The following is a 16,200-nucleotide window of genomic DNA, read 5'->3' as shown; positions in this document are numbered from 1 at the left end:
TTGTTCTATCTCGCGTGGCATTCTTTCTTTTCGCAGTTGTGTTCTTCCTAGAACGGTCATTTCTACCGAGGACAGTTCAAGTGAGCGCTCGCAGAGACTTGTTTAGAAATGCAGGAGCTGGGGCTTGGCACCGATCGTGCGATCGGTGATTTGCTCTCACATTGTCAGAATCAGTAGCAACGGTGAAATACTTGTTTTAAAAGGCTGCAAGGTGGCGCGAATCCAGCGATCGTTAAAGATCTGACGTGCAATATTATGATGTGAAATGCAAGCGATTGAACTTGCGTTCTGGAGATGCTGGTTTGCATCGTCAGAAAGTCGTTCGCTTTGCTGTCATTCGCTGGTGATTCGTGGGCCTCGCTTTGACCTGCTGAAGGTTAATTATTTTGTTAGTTTGCGAAAGCGTGTTATCTTCTATCGTATTGGCCCGTACTTCGCGTACTAAGCGCTCTTGTGTTTAATATGTGCCCGTCGCAAGTGTTGTACAAGAGGACGCCGCTACAGCGTGATTCGCAGGTTGCTAAGTAGCTATATTTGTTGCTGGCAGTTAGAAACATGCCAACGAGACGCCCTGGCATCTTGATTTACTTCTTGAACTTGTGCTGATGGTTTTTAGACTGACTTCCAAAGCCCTCGGAAAAGGTTTTACCATAATTAACGACATTTTTGGTATCCCTGTGCACGTCAGTACCTTGTCACTGTTTTGCTGTATTCCGCGTCATTCAAGCACCATTGCCTGAAAAAACTAGAATGTAGCGAATGCTCGTGCGCGATCGTAACTGTGCGGCATCTTGCGCGCGACCGCTGATGAGACTCCGTAAGCGGTTCGTAACTTTGGCTTCTCTGTGAAGCTACTAAGCTGTGTGCTGAAGGGACCCTTGTATTTCCGCAGGTTAAAATGCCTCAGATGACTTCTGCAGAGTAACGTAAGAGTTTAAGGACTTATACTAAAAAGCGGTGGCTGCAGATATACGCTTAGAGCGTCCGCATAATTGCTATTGCAATAAAAGTCATTGCTAGAAGCTGAAGTTGCTCGTCTCAACGGTTTCGTAATGTGAGAAGTTGGGAAAACAACCCTTTACTTTTTGATTATTGTGCGCTGAAACTTTCCGTGTAGTTTGAAAAGGAAACTCGGTGTGTGGCAGCTTAAAAAGGGTTATTTAAAAACGTACAGTGCTTTTTTCTTCGTTTCTCTTCACAGCGGCTTTACATTCTGCCGTAGAGTTTCAACGGAAGAATTTCCAAAAGACTGCACATAACGATGTCGAAGGAAACCTTTAGCGAGTAGCCTAACTTGTTCCGACGCAGATAACTTCGAATGACCGTTTTGCATGTGGAGTGGGTTGGTTAAACAGCTATCGGGCTCTTCTTCCCCCCCCCCCTCCCCCCCACACACACATTTGCGTTATATCTTGCGCATCGTTGACTTCCAATAAAAGCCCGCTGTGTCGCGTTCATTTTGTTGACATTATCAACTTTTCTAACCTGGATTCAGATAAACTTAAATGTCTATTGTCTTAAATTTGTTCCGCTGTGAAAGACAACGGTGTATTTACATCGCTGTGTTTATCCTAAGCGTGCCGAAGCTATGCTATAGCTGGACGGTGCTGCCGACTCTCTTCTTGGGACGTCCGTAGCTCAGTTCTCCGAATTTTAATTGCTCCTCGCATGCAATGTGTTAAAAAATTCTGGCGCAGATATCTCCTTGCGTTGGCTTCCTACATTTTCGTTACGTTTTAAGAACTTTAGCGCTAGCGAATATGTGGCACCATGAAAATACGTATGTTCGCCAGAAGAGACCTTTTGCTTTCGCCGAACAGATATGAATTGTATCGAATTAACCTTTCCGATCGTTTTACGTAACTTCGAACATTAGCAAGAAGCGTATGGGTGATGAACGCTGTCTTCTATGTTGTTTTTTCCTTCACAGTGTATGGTTGTTTTCCCTCACAGTGTTGCCGTGCCCGTTGCCCTATCTCGCTGTCCTAATATATATTTCGTGGTGGCGTATCGGTGACAAGTGACTCTGCGTTTTTTTAGATTTTAGTCTTGTTTATAGATTAAGTGAACTCGGTCTTCGTGTTACCGGAATCAGGCGATAATGTGGAGATTTCCGGCACAAATGTGCGTTTTTCTTCTGAATAGGTCTGAAATTGCGTGCCTTCAGCTTCTCCACGTTTCGCGGCTTGAAATGTAAATCCAGAGAGAGAGCAAGCCCACTGGAACGACTGCGACGCGTACCGCATTTACGCAATAGTACCGCCTGGTTAATTATAGTAGCGTCAGCGAAGAGTCGGCGTTACCCCGGCTTTACGACATCCAACGGATTATGGTGAATGGATTGTGAGGAAAGCGTTAAAGTTCTGGATTAATATTGAGCTCATTTAACATTTAGCCAGTCTTACTACGAGAGCGTTTTGCGCTGCAGTCCCATTGGAACGTTTCCTTACTATAAACGGACGGCACAAAGTAAAATTAAAATGACTATGGTACATATTGGAATTGGCCACAGTGGAAAGGAAGCATAAGCAGCAAGGAAAATTTAAAAGCAGCTAAATTAAACTATGAAATTTTCCTCCAGTGTGCTTTACTTTTAAAGGCAACAGCTAGTTTGTATTCAAACCAACATGAACGTATCAACTTCTCGGGGAAAAAAGTGTGACGCGTTAGGGGAGACCTGTACTGGCAAAGAAATTACTTCCAAGGCCTCCGTGTCAAAATTCGCCTGTAGCCAGACCTGAAAGGCTAATTAAGTGTATCCTCTAGCAGTGGACCACGCTGCCAGCAGCACATCTTCGTAATTGCCGTCACTAATATTATCAGAGAAACTGTGACATGGGGAAATGACTAGCGGGAAGGAAAATATATTTTAAGCACATTGGTTTGCGTGCCGCTGCACTTGTCGCATATTCTGGACATGGCCGGTCGCGAACACGGTCGGACGAGACGCACAAAATGAGGGAGCCAGGAGGTTGCGTTCTCTCTGTATCCTGCAATCTTTTCAAAGTGCGATAACCCCTCGCATTGCAATCATCGGGACATGAATTGCTTTTCCTTATAAACGGTATTTCATTGCAAGCAGAGCGGTGCCAAATCCGCTCCTAAAAGTGCGCTCCTAAAGTACGGAGGCTCGTAAAGCGTGCATTCAACCAACGCCGCGCTCAACAGCAGCGTCATAAGTGAACTTCTGATCACGCCCTTCGTCAACTACTTCGTCTGTCGTTTATGATCTTGTAATGCAGCCACAGGGGGCGAAGACCTGTGACGCCAGGTGACGGAGTTGTATTCGCAATGGATTTTTTGTTTGTTTTAAGGATTGATATCATTATTACTGCTAGGACGTGACCTATACGTCCGTCCGCCACAAAACGATAAGTACCTTGCCGTCATGGTCATAATGCTCTATATCTCTCCTGGCTGGCGCAAAATGTTTCCGTGTGCGCCGCGTTTAACCGTGTTGTGCGGCTTTTCATCTTTCCATCAAGTAGCCGAGTCTGGCGCCACTCCACGTCTAATAGTCATGTGTGAAAGGCATGGGCACGTAGTCGGGACCTCGTCGAAGTTCGAGTAAAGCGATTTCGCTGTAGCGACGGTTTACTGTATACGCTGCGCGAAGCGATTTGACCTCGCAGAACTTCGTATTAAGCGATCTTTCGAGTAAAGCGATTTAGTTTTTTTAAAAAAAGCGACGGGTAGACGTTTGCACGAGACGATTCCTCTCTCTCTCTCCTCCGCAGGTTGGAGAGCTCTTCGAGCGGCGGCTGCCGGCTGGCGCAGGGGACCAGCAGCGGCGCCAGCTGCGGCGCCGGGGGCGGCGGCCATGGTTCGTCGTCCTCTGCCGCCGCCGCTGCGGCCGCGGCGCGGCCCGTCGAGCTCGCCTTCCGGGGCCTGAGCGTGTCCTGCGGCAGCAAGGCCCTGCTGCAGGACGTCTCCGGCCTCGTGCGACCCGGAGAGATGCTCGCCGTCATGGGACCCTCCGGTGAGTGCCTCGCCGACGGGTCGCCCTTCAGTCGAGCTGCTGCTGCTGAGCTTGGCCGTATGTGCGCGACAGAGTGCGCGACAGAGTGACACGGCGGCATTGCAGTACTGCACCTTTCAAGACCTCCCCCTCCAGAAATGGAGGGGGAGGTCGAATCCGGAGCCGGAACGAATCCGGAGCCTTCTAATTTAGATCTTGTGTTCACTTGGGGACCCACTGTTGCTTTGGGACTATAGCCTTGAGGACAAGTTAAGGACCGCGCAATGAGCGCTGGAACGAAGAATGCTAGGCATAGCGTTAAGATACAGAAATAGCGGTTTGGATCAGAGAGCAAACGGGTATAGCCGGTATTCTAATTGACATTAAGAGGGAAAAAAAGGGAGCTGGGCAGGTCATCTAGTGCGCAAGTTAGACAACCGTTGGACCATTAGGGTTACAGAATGGATACCAAGAGAAGGGAAACGCAGTCGAGGACGGCAGAAGGCTAGGTGGAGCGATGAAATTAGGAAATTCGCGGGCGTTTGTTGGAATCGGTTGGCGCAAGACGGCTAATTCGATATCGCAGGGAGAGGCCTTCGTCCTGCAGTGGACATAAAATAGGCTGATTATGATGATGATGACGACCATGAATCGCGTAAAGGTACGGTTTTCAAAGCTAAAGTAACAACCGTCTGCGTGGGTTATGAGGTCCCGGTCTGTTGAATGTCAGCCGTCTCGATGAAACAAGCCTGTGCTGTAACACAGTGTCACGCTTAATTGTCAGTTGTCGTTTATTATAGCCGCACCAATATGACAAAAATGGCTACTACGAAGCCTGCGTTCTTATACTATACCGTATCTGACAAAAAAGAACGAAAAAAGATGGAAGCTCCCTAACACAAGTAAACAAAAGGGTGGGGCGAAATTATGTTTTGCTCCGAGAAGTCTTGTTCCATTTGCTTATCATTTGGTATCACTGTCTCTTGAAATTGCAGCTGTGATGATGTTCTGCTCGTCATTTTAGCAAGCATCCATGCCGAAGCGATCGTATCGCTGGCGCTAAGCCTTCCATTGGACAACTGAAACCTTAACAAAATCTAACCTCGCGTGAGGTTAGGTTTTTTTCTTTCTTTTCTTTTTAAAGGAACCGCTGCGCAGCGGCACATTTCTCCCGTCTCTTTTTCGAACTCGCCTCCGGTTCCGCCGTGGAGGAAGCAGATTGAAGATTCTCGCAATTATCCAGCAGCAGCAATATAATTTCCCCCTTTCTCTTCGTTTTGTTACGGCTAAGTTTCGATATCGCTGATATGGAAATTCTCCCTCACCCAGCCCCCTTTCTCCCATCGTTTCGTAACAGAATCAATTTGAGAGAAAATTGGATTTTTAGCCCGTTGGTGAAGTTTTGCCGGATGTCTGCAAATGGGGACGGAGGCGTTTTGGGGTACCCGCGATATGATTATTTAATCGATTCACGTCTGCTCCTACTGACCTTGCTAATTATCGGCGTCTGCAGTCGTACATATGGCGTGATTGTGTTATCGAATCGTCCCCTCAACATTCAACCCCCCTCCTCCCTTTTTTTTTTGTTGAACCTCCTCACGTGCTCAAGATAAACGAAAACGGCAGTAATTGCAAAAGATAGTTAAATTACAGCGCACCGAGCGCAAGTGGCAGGTCAGCAGTCTTTCTTCTTTTGTGCAGTGCAGTAGTTCCAGGGTCGTAAAACAATAAAAATAAAATGAAATACTGAGCACGTAGTTACATATCGCTTGACAAGAGGGGAAAACAACTCTCACATCTTTTAGATGTCGTGATTCGAACTCGAGTAACCTCGTTCCCTTTATTGTGAATGTTTTATCACCTCACAAGATGAAAATTGCAAAGACAACACATTCACTATTAGATGATGCAGATATTAGATGAGGTTGGCAAAAAGAAAACTGTCTCAACGATTGCTGAACACGACTAAACCATACACTCTATAGGTAGCTAGCATAAGAGCATACTCACGATAAGCCTAATACTGAAAGTCGGGTGCAATAACACAATAAACGTCAGATTGCAAGCCTAACGCAGGCACAATAATATCACGTAACTCGCGTATACATAGAAAACGGTGTAAACATAGCAGGCTCTAATATCACTTTAACGATGACTTGACGCTCATATCTCAGTGCCCACTCATAGGCATCTCAAGGTCCAACCGTAGCAGGAATTTTCGAGCTACTCACATACCCACATACAAGAAGGCAAAACGGGCGCACACCCACGCGTACACACATGCGCGCCTTACTCGAGCGATCGGTTTCTGGAGAAGCACAAACGCGCACGTAGCGGAAAGCCCCCCACGAACCGTTTTCCCTTTCAGTTTTTTTTCACTGCGTCTTCACGACGATTCCACTACTTACTACTACGCTACTACTACGAGGTCGGTGGGTCAGGGAGCCCTTTCCTTCCGAACAACTGGGCGGAATCCGTGTCTCGCGGTCAGGCGGCGGTACCAGGATTCGGCGAAGAAAGTGCTGGCGCGTCAGCGGCGTCTCAAAAAGCGAGGACGTTTGAGGGTGGGAGGGGAAGAGTCCTTCGTTTGCCGCGGCGTAGAAAGCGAGCCGGGGCCGAAGAAAAGCGGCTCCCCGCTAGCAAGCGCTCATCTGTGTCCCCCGTGAGGCCGGTCATAATGCTTCCGCGCACCGCGGTCTTCTCTCGAGCGGCGATGAACCGCAGGTGCGCGCCGGCGCGCGCACAATCGCGTCTGCGCGCGCAATGGTTTGTCCTGCCGTACCGTCGACAGCTCCCTGGGCAACGTGGTGCGTGCCCATACAGCACCGCCCCCCTCTCCCCCAACACACACACGCACGCACAGTCTCTCCTTCTCTCGTAGTTTTTCTCTCATGCTTCTGCTTCGCCGGCCCAGCGACGTATGCGTGCTGGCGCCTGCGCGTATAATGGCCTCCACTCGGCGGCGACGGCGGTCGTGCGTGCTGTCCAGACAAGCCATTCTTCCAGGAGGGCGCGCGCGCCGCGGGAGGTGGCGACGGCGCTTCTCCTACGCGGCGCGTGTTGTGCGGGAAAGCCTTTCTTGCGCCGCGCGCCGACTTCCCGCCGTTAGCCGGAGTAGAGACGGACGGGCGGTGATTTAGGGTGAAGAGAAGCGCGAAGAAAGAAGGTGGGGGATAAAAAGCTGGGGCTCTGTTGCGCCTCAATCTTCGTCTTGCAGTGGCCGAGAAAAATGCTGGCCGCACAAAAAAAAAAAAAAGAAGGAAAGAAGAAAGGACGGTGACGAATCATTGGGACAACTATACGGCCCTCCGTGACATACACACGTGCGTGCAGCCGCTTGTTGTGTATGGCCGGTGAAGAAACGCGGGATGACAGAAGAACACCGTACAAGTCCAGGGCCAGCGAAGCGTTTCTGTAGGCGCCGGTTAGACGGATGAGGCTGCGTTTGCCGAGGTAAAGTGGCCCAGAACCACGCTCCTTCCCTTTTTCGAGAATGCTTTCTTGGAAAAAGGCCCGCTAGGTTGCGCCGAAGGACGCGGAACTCTGTTCTGTCAGGAAGAGCCCCTTTGTGGCGCGGAAGCTACGCAACACTAGACCTCGCTCGCAGCTGTGTGAACTCGGAGAGAACGGAACGCCGTTGACAGCTATTGTCGTAGCGTAGCATGCCTTGAACAGCGGTCTTGTAACTTTCACTTGCGGTTGCTTCGGTCCTTTCCCGCTCTGGAGAGGTTCGGTGGCACTTGGTCACTAGCAGACAAGGGCAGAGGTTGCCAACAGCACGTGTTGAATGGGCGCCGGATAACTATTTAACGCATTCTTCTTCATTGTTTCTTGTGGCGCGCACAACGCAGAAAACAGGTACATACACAGGAAAGGAAAGCGAAGAGCAGAATAACTACGAATTTATTTCGAACCAGACACGTGCGTAGATAGGTGGTGAAATGACAGTGTTCTAGAAATGAAATTTAACAATATCGTTCAATTTCCTCTTTAATATGACTCTTGACAAAGTGTCGGCAGATTTACCGTAGGCTCCGGTATAATCGTATGCACGTATGATTGCGAAATAAGTTGAATAGAATAGCGTCCCTTTCAAGTTTGAAAGGTTGTCAGCACGTATCGGTGATCGAACGCTACTAGACGATATCTTGGTCCGACTGAAAGAAATTGAATTTATTGGGCCATGTGATGCAACCGATAAGCGGTGGTCTGCTCTAACAAAATTGGTGCCAAGTAATGATAATGAGATTCGCGGACATAAAGACGATTTGGTTCACGCTGGACATTACAATCGGAAATGTCCGGGAAATGCCTTATGTAGTGCACTTAAGTTAGCTGAGGACATTGTTCTATCGCGTGGTTGCCGTTTAACGAACGATTAATACTACAATATGAACGCACTATTTGTATTGATGAAGGCAGACACGTACATTTAACACGGAGCTTGGTAAAACCGTTGGCAAAAGTCGGATGTCACGTTGCCGCCTCTTTTCCCCGAGTTGCCGCCTTTTCTCTCGCTATCTCAGACACGCATGGAAAAAAAAAAAAAGAAGCGCCCGTACGTTGCCTTCCGAGTTAATGAATGAACGAGTGAGGTCATCGTAAGAGAGAGGGGTGGTTGTAAATGGCGACAGGGCGAAACGCAAGCGCGCGAACGGAAAGGCGGTTACGAAAGCGCCACGAGATGAGGTTGACTGAGGCAAGTTACGGCCTTTTTTCGTTCTGTTGCGTTTGTTCTTTACTCTCACTTGAATTCTCGGCGCTGTGGGTGGCCGATTCTTGTAGGAGCATCGGCAGCCTCCTCTGTACGCTCGATCGGTCCCCGCCTCAGAGACTTTGATCTTAGGAGCAGTTTCGAGATAAGTATTCCACGGATGGTGCCTGTTATTCCCCCCATTTTTTTTTTCTTGCGTTCCCCAACCCTTCTTTTCGTTTCTTTCTTTGTTTTGTTTTCTTGGCGCATGGCAGATGTTCGCGTAAGTATTACGCGAAAAAGAAAAGAAGTCAAAATGAAACAAAAAAGTGGGGGGGGGGGGGGGGGGCGAATTGCAAGGTTCCCTCGAAAGGAAGAAAAACTGGCGGCAGCAGCATCGGTCGAGTGTTTTCTCCGGCTGTTCCGCGACGATGACGTCAGTGCATCGCAGCCGGATGAACTCGTCGGGCGCTGACGTCAGCATCCGGTTTACTACGTGACTTGCGTGCTCTCACGTTACCGCTCGGCAGCCCCCCACGAGCGGATTAGAGATGCCCGTGTTTTCTAAATATAGCGATCACGCGACATTCTGAATGAGAGAGAGAGAGAAACAGCAAGGCTTGAAAAGAGTCGTTGGAGAACTTCGCGGGAATCCGTCGTCGTCACCTACAAGCACAAGTAAAATTAAAGAGGAGGCTTTGTAGCGGGTACGCTGAGCGAACGCATTGTCTTCGTTGCCCACTTTTGACGCCCACGCTTGTGGGCTGCCCACAACGCTTACGAACGTCAGGCTGCATCCTTCATAATAAATGATCGCGCTTTGAGTTGAGTTTCGGCCGGGGCTGGCATGCCTCAAACGTTTGGGAGCGAACATCCCCGATTTCAAGCGGCCTTGCGGTCTCTCGGATAGCGCTAACCTAAGCCACGCGCTATCCGCTCTCGAAGCGGAAGCATGGGAAAAGTCGCCGAATGTCTGCCTCAAAAAGAAAGAAAAGGGCTCTTTCATAATTTCGGCGTCTCGGCGGTCGTTAAACACAGACCCGTCATTCTGGGAGAATGCAGTGTACGGGCTTCCATGCAGTCCCCTCCACTTCCGTGCCGTTAACAGCAGCTTGCCCAACGGCGGTTGTTGCAAATGACAAGCAAAATAAGCTCGCGTCTGGCGAGGGACGAGGGAGGGGGATAGCAGCGAAGTCTGAAAACAGTAAAAAAAAAAAAAAATGAGAGAAATGAACGCCGAGCAACTGCCATCGTAATAACGGAAACTGCGTCGAAATTTGAAGAAAATAATGCATATGGCATCGTAGCTAACAGAAGGCGGCACTGAGAGGTTCGGGAGGCGAGCGCCAACATTTTAGAGGAGGGAGGACGAGAGTGCGTTGTGGGTTCGAATCCGCAAGCCGGCGGAAAAAGAAAATTTAAATAAATTTAGAAAGAGAAAAGAGGAGGAAAATCTAGGTCAGCGGTTCCCCCGCCGCCCCGTGCGCGCAACGAAGAGGCAGCGAAAGTCAGCTGCGTCATCGCAGTTCTGTCGTCCTCCCTTGTGCAGACAGCGTGTCTGAGGGGGGAAGAATGCACTAAAAAAAATATCAGATGCCTGTTTCTTTCCGTTGTATGTTAGTTCTTTTGTGAACCTGGGCAAAAGCAAAGAAAACATGGCATCGGTGTAGTACGCGCAAATGACGATCCTGTATAGACACAGCAGCCAACACACACACACGCAGGCAAGCAGACAAACACCACTGGATCAGCAGCAGACGAGAATTCGGCACACACAACCCGGGCGTCGTCTGCTGGCCTCCGCCGTCGACGCCATTTTCTTTATCTGAACGGCCCTTATCCGTCACGGGCTCCTTCCTGTAAACCCTGCGCGTGCAAGCTCGCGCGCGCGTACGCGCCTACATTACCGTTGTTTGGCGGAAAGAGGAGGATGGACGGTAGTGGGCGCCCAGGCAGATTGCGATGGGAGGCGCGCACAGTCTGCAGGCGGGCTAGGCAGACGGCACGGTGGTCGTCGCTGTGTAGTCGCGTTATTTTTGTTTTCCTGTTTGTCGATGCGGCGTTCGATAGTGGGGAGCGGCGTGCCGGCACTTTCGCCTTCGAAAAGAAAGAAGCAGCGGGGGCAGCGGCGCCCGCGCGCTCTTCGCAGCCGCCGGTCGACCTGATTCTCAAACCGTGGGGCAGCCCCCCTGCAATAGCGTCCCCCCCCCCTTCCCCCCGCCTTTCCTTCTGCTCGTAGCAGACGAACCGCTCCTCTGTGTCGTCTGCTTCTCTTACCTCGCGAGCACGCGCGCCGAAAGTGAACGGAATCTTTTCTTCTTTTTTTGGCGCTTCATGCCCCCTTCTAACGTTCTTCACCGCCATTTTGTTTGTTTGCTGTCTTTTAGACGTTGGAGAACCAAAATAGGCGATAGCGGCTGAAGGAGGAGGTAAAGTGATGAGGGGGATAGCGTAGAGAAGGATGGGGAGGGGGGGGGGGGGGGGGGGGGGCATGGCGGCGCGTGCTACGAAGCCGAAGAATCCCGCACCCAGCACAGCGGTCCCGACAAGCGAAGCGAGTCTCCGTCGAGACCGAACGGCGCCCGACAAGAAGCGACAACAGGCGCCTTTGCTTTCCCATTTTCTCCTTCGCATTCCATCGCGGTAAGTGCAGGGAAATGGGGACACCCACCTCCGAAGGACGACTTTGCGAGGGAACCCGAGCGTATGCGAGATGGACTTTTCGAGGTGCGCGGACACATAGGAAGTTGAGGTGTCATCCAATGAAGAGCGCAACTATGTGCCGTGTGCATGCGCTTTATTATACTACGAGCCTTTCGAAGAAATCGTGAGTGACGCGGTTGATAAAGAAAAGGTAAAAAGAGAACGCTTGAAGGGGAAGCCTTCACCCGTCGCAACTCCTCCGTCGGCAGCCCTGTCTCGTCGGTCCAGACAGATGGCTGGCGACAGAGCAGACGGAGGAGAATGCTCGAGATTGAATAAACACTGAGTGTAAGAACGCGCTGTTACGACGGTGTCGGGAAGGAGAGAAGCGGGAAGCGAGCGAGCTCGCTTTCGCGTCGTCCCGGGTACTACTACTAGGCTTTGCCTACGCCTTCCGGGGGCCCGTCGACGCGGCGGAGCTTTTGTTGTGCAGATGCCACGCCCTAATCAAAAGGTGCCGCCGGGTCGGGAGAGAGGAGCCGTACGATGGGGAGGCTGGGAGGGGAAGGAACCGGCAGAAGGCCCGTACGTGTAAACTAAACGCACCGCTGCGAGAGTTGAGCCCAAAGTTTTTCCGACACACTTTCTACCGTGGTCCTCGCGAGCGACTACTTCCGCGTTTCATTCGAGCCTTCAATGGCCTCCCGTCCCCCTTCCTGGCATCGACCCCTGGCTTTTTATTTTATCCATCTTTGTCACCTTTCTTAACTTTGCTTTCACTTTATTCGCTTTTGTTCTGCGGTATATCCGGCCTACGAGACTCTACGGCGCGCTCTAATAAATTTGAATACTTAATTTAGTGCTTCTCGCCCTCCATCTCTGCCTCTTCCCCTAGGAAAAATAAAATAAAGCTGGCGTTGCGGTACGAAAGTAGGCTAACTCTTCACTTAAGCGCTTTCGCACGAGACCCTATATGAGGTACACATACACGTTGCTGCTGTCTCGCTTCTTTCCATAAAGTGGGAAAGAAAAATGAAACGGGTCACTCATCCCCATGTACTTGTGCGGGGAACAGCAGGGAAAGCCAGGTCACTTTCCCTTTCAAGTATAGCTCACTTTCCCCCTCCTGTAGCGCGTTCTTTCTCAGATGTTCGCATAGTACCGTCTCTATGCATAGCAGCATATGGTCTTCCGCGTGCTTTGGGACGGAAGAAAAGGCGCCTTCCCCTATGTATGTTTTCTTTCTTCTCTCCATTTGTTAGTTACTCCCACAGTCCCGGCTGGCTGATCGAGTGCGTTCCTTTTTCTCCATCTTCGACCTCATTCTCATGGACTCGACGGTACGCTTACTGGCTCACACAAACGAACACTACTGAGCTCTTCCCCCTCACCCCAGTTCCACCTAGGAATATATAGAGGGGCAAAAGGGAGCCGCGCATCCTCTGAGGCCCTCTCTGGACTCCTTCTGTCGGCATCACGCCCAAGACTACTTCCTTCTGTTGTTCATTCCCGCTAATCTCTCCCCTTGTTCGGCTTCTCAATCAACTAAATCCTCCTCACTTCTGACCCCGCCCCGATGAAGCGCACGTGCCCTCTCCAAATCGCGTTTTTTTATTAAACGCGCGCGCACACACACGCTGAGCGTCGTTCGTTTCTTGATGTGGGTGCACTCACGCGACGGACGAGGGAGCGGTGAACAGCGGCGGGCCGGGACGTTACGGGAAAATAAGCGGTCGGGCGCATATCTCTCTCTCTCTCTCTCTCTCTCGCCCGCTCGCTCGCTCGCGCGCGCGTGTCTTCGCAGTTTGTTTCGAGAGATATATGCGGTAGTCGCTTCCCCGTTCTAATTTCTCCCCCACCTCCAGCTTCCCTGGGTCGTGGCCGACAGTGAAAGTTTAACGAGCAGCGGAGAACACGCCGCCCTGCATAGTACACTGCTTCGAGAAAGCATAGATGGGAGGGTGCCTGGGATAGAGAACGAAGTCCGCCGAGAACGACGGAAGCGAGGAATAAAGGAAACCAATTATCCGAGAGAAAGTAATCTGACGCGGCGCTTTCCGCCGCCGACCATTGCTCGGAAGGGCGTTGCTCGCGCTGCGGCAGTTGGTTTCGCAGCGGTTGCCCCAGTTTCCAGCCGCCCTGCTCCTCATTGCATTATCTGCGCGCGCTGGCACCCCCGCTGGTCATGCCCAGTCTGGCAGTCACCGATTCGCCACTTCTCTGTCCTGGCCTTAAGAGGTCAAGCGTCTCAAGCTCGCTTATTATAAGCTCAACTAACGAAGGCGAGAGAACATCACGTATGTCGCAGCCGCTGTAGTGTCCAAATAAACGCGTGACCGACATGCGTGTCGAAAACTTGTTCGTCATATACCGTCGCACTCGCTTAATCATTGACCCCTCATGTTGCTTGCGGTAGGTATGCCCGGATGATACGTGAGATACTGGGTTCTGACGCAAAGTTAAACGTTGCAAATGAACCAAAGCACAGCCAGCGATCTGTTGCGTTTCCCGGTCAAAGTGGTGACGCGAGATGGGGAGAACATGCGGTGAATGTCGACCAGAGGCCTATTTGAAGAAGTGGTGGTAAATGACAAGTTATTGCCTTACTATAACGAATGAAACACACGGGCCTTTACTTAATTACTGGCGGTGCGCATCGATTCTTCTTTTGGTCATTGTCTGTATATGCCTCGTTAGCGGTATGAAAGGACAAGACAGCCGAAGGCTACAAAGCCTGAAACGAGACGCTCTTTAAGCATGGGTTATAACCAAGGGCTACAGGCTGCAGTTGCTAAATATCTGCGGAGTGTGTATGTGTGATGCTCACAGGAAGTTTAGTCTGCAGCCTTACTTTAAGTGTGGTACCGCAGCTTTTGTAGAGTTTACGCGTATAGTTCGCGCGCGCTGATATCTCATTAATTACTTCATTGTAGAATACCAGCATCGCCGAAAGCTGCTTCCTTTGGTGAAGCCTCCTTGTGTATATCTTTGACCTTGTTGAATCTCTTTCGGCGCACTCGCGATGACAATGTTATGATGGGGAAAGCCTGCTCTCTACACCGCTCTACGGCGTTTCCGATTTTTCCCACAATTGTGTCAAAAATGGAAACTCCTTCTATTGTTACACGTGATACCGCGCATCAGTCGACCTTGCTGCAACATCCCGTGAACGGATGTTGAGCGTCCCTTCGCGGTGCTTGAAACGCCGAGCCCCAAACACCGCTCCACGATTCCCTACTCTCTCTCACGCGGTGCAGCGCGTCGCTCAGGTTACGGGCGACGCGTTTGCATGCTATATACAGCGTACCGGCTGCGTCCTTCCTCTGACAGGAGCGGAGCCTTTTTTTCCCGCTTTTTCACCCTTTATACTATATCTCACGCGCAACTTTGCGTTCATCGTCCCTCAATTTCTTTCCCCTTCTATATCGTCCCCGAGTTTAGGCCTTTTAGAAGCTTTCTTTACCCCGACCCGACACGCAGTCTACCCCATTTCCGAATCGAGTGTGACCTTGTCCCATTTCTCTCTCACCCCCCCCCCCCCCTCCCGATATGTGCGTGAATCGGTTGCACGTCTCGTTCAATTCTCGTTTGCCTCGTCGTTATTATTATTTGGCCCGGCTTTCCGACCATGCAAAAATCGGGACTGGCTTCAGCCGAAATCCAAGGTTATACACTCGCTCGAAAACCGTTCTCTCGGTCGTACAACTAATCTCTTGTGTCTGTTGCGAGCGATGCTGTTGTAACCTCGGTGTTCAAGGTTCCTTTTTTTTCCTGAAAAATGGGATCCCACCGACCGGACGTATTCGCCCAATTTTTATCTTTTTGTTCATCGGAAAGAAGGATCGAGTATAGAAAAAGGTCGAACGGGGTGCGTTTCGTGGAAAAAGTTGGGAAGAGGAAACTGGAAGCGGTTGTGGTGCATCAAGGTCGGCGGCGTAGCGTGTAAAGGAAGAAAGGTTATGTCGAGTGGGAACTTCGGAAAATAGCGTGCTATTGCATCAAATATGTTCTTTTTTTACACGCGTCTCTTTTTTGGTGCTGCCTCGGAGCAAATACGTGAAAAAACGAGTCGCAGCTGTTTCAGGCCGGCCCGGTGCGGTGTATAGCCGGGATAGCAACAACCGGCGCTTTCTCCAAGGCAATATTTCTCGCGGAACACATGTTTTAAGTAAGCACGGCAATTCTAATTTAACGGATCGCTACGTAGGTCGCAGAAACTACTGCAGATTGAAACTTTAAATTTCAGTTTTGAGGCTCTGTGCCTGTAGGCTTCGCGGATTTTTTTTTTTTTTTTTTTTTTTTTTTTTTTTTTTTTCGCAGACCAGTGGCCCGTACACTTTTGTGGTCGGCTTCTGCAGACGCTGCGCGCCAGGCATCTCATTCCTCCTCCTCGTTTCGTTTTCAAGCAACGACCGCACTCTCCCCTCCCATAAATACCGTTTAAGTACTCCCCTCCCAACGGAGAGTTCGGCTCGCTATATACCCTACGCGTACAACAGTACACGCGAATGGAGCCATTCATCTCTACGCGGCTTGTTGTTCCAAGGCGCCATCAATCAGCCCCGAGGCGTGCTGAAGCAAGCCGTGCAGCGCCCCGGGGCAGCGCGGTAGCTCCGCTATCAGCAGCAGTGTACGCCTGGCCGCGTTGTTGAACAGCTGGTTCACTCGAGCCGAACAATCCTTCGCCCTTGGCACCGTGCAGGGCCTGTGCGCTTGCAAGTGCGGGCCAAGCTGCTGTGCTCTCCCCTTCATGCGCGCCGCGCACTGGGCTGCGACTCCACCCCTCTCGGCCCATTGTGCTTTCGTTCGCGATGCACGCGACTGTGTTTGCTTCTTTGCTGTCGTTTTGTTTTCACATTTTTCTTCATTAGTGTCTGCGCAGGCTGTTGTACACTCGCTTCCCGGG

The 16,200-nt window shown here is 50.7% G+C and overlaps 1 protein-coding gene across 3 annotated transcripts in view; it reads left to right on the top strand.

Annotated features, from left to right (window-relative positions):
- LOC126518541 (uncharacterized) overlaps positions 1-16,200 on the top strand; it is a 208,812-nt gene that overhangs the window by 145,977 nt on the left and 46,635 nt on the right. For all 3 annotated transcript variants that reach the window (XM_050168325.3, XM_050168329.3, XM_055065304.2), the window contains exon 2: positions 3,738-3,979. In XM_050168325.3, the coding sequence (XP_050024282.1) occupies positions 3,738-3,979 (242 nt within the window). The remainder of the gene's footprint in view (positions 1-3,737; positions 3,980-16,200) is intronic.

This window comes from Dermacentor andersoni, chromosome 3 (assembly GCF_023375885.2).
Source record: "Dermacentor andersoni chromosome 3, qqDerAnde1_hic_scaffold, whole genome shotgun sequence".
Classification (NCBI taxonomy): Eukaryota; Metazoa; Arthropoda; class Arachnida; order Ixodida; family Ixodidae; genus Dermacentor; species Dermacentor andersoni.
Note: the sequence above shows the minus strand (reverse complement) of the source record. Positions and strands in the feature narration are given on the sequence as shown.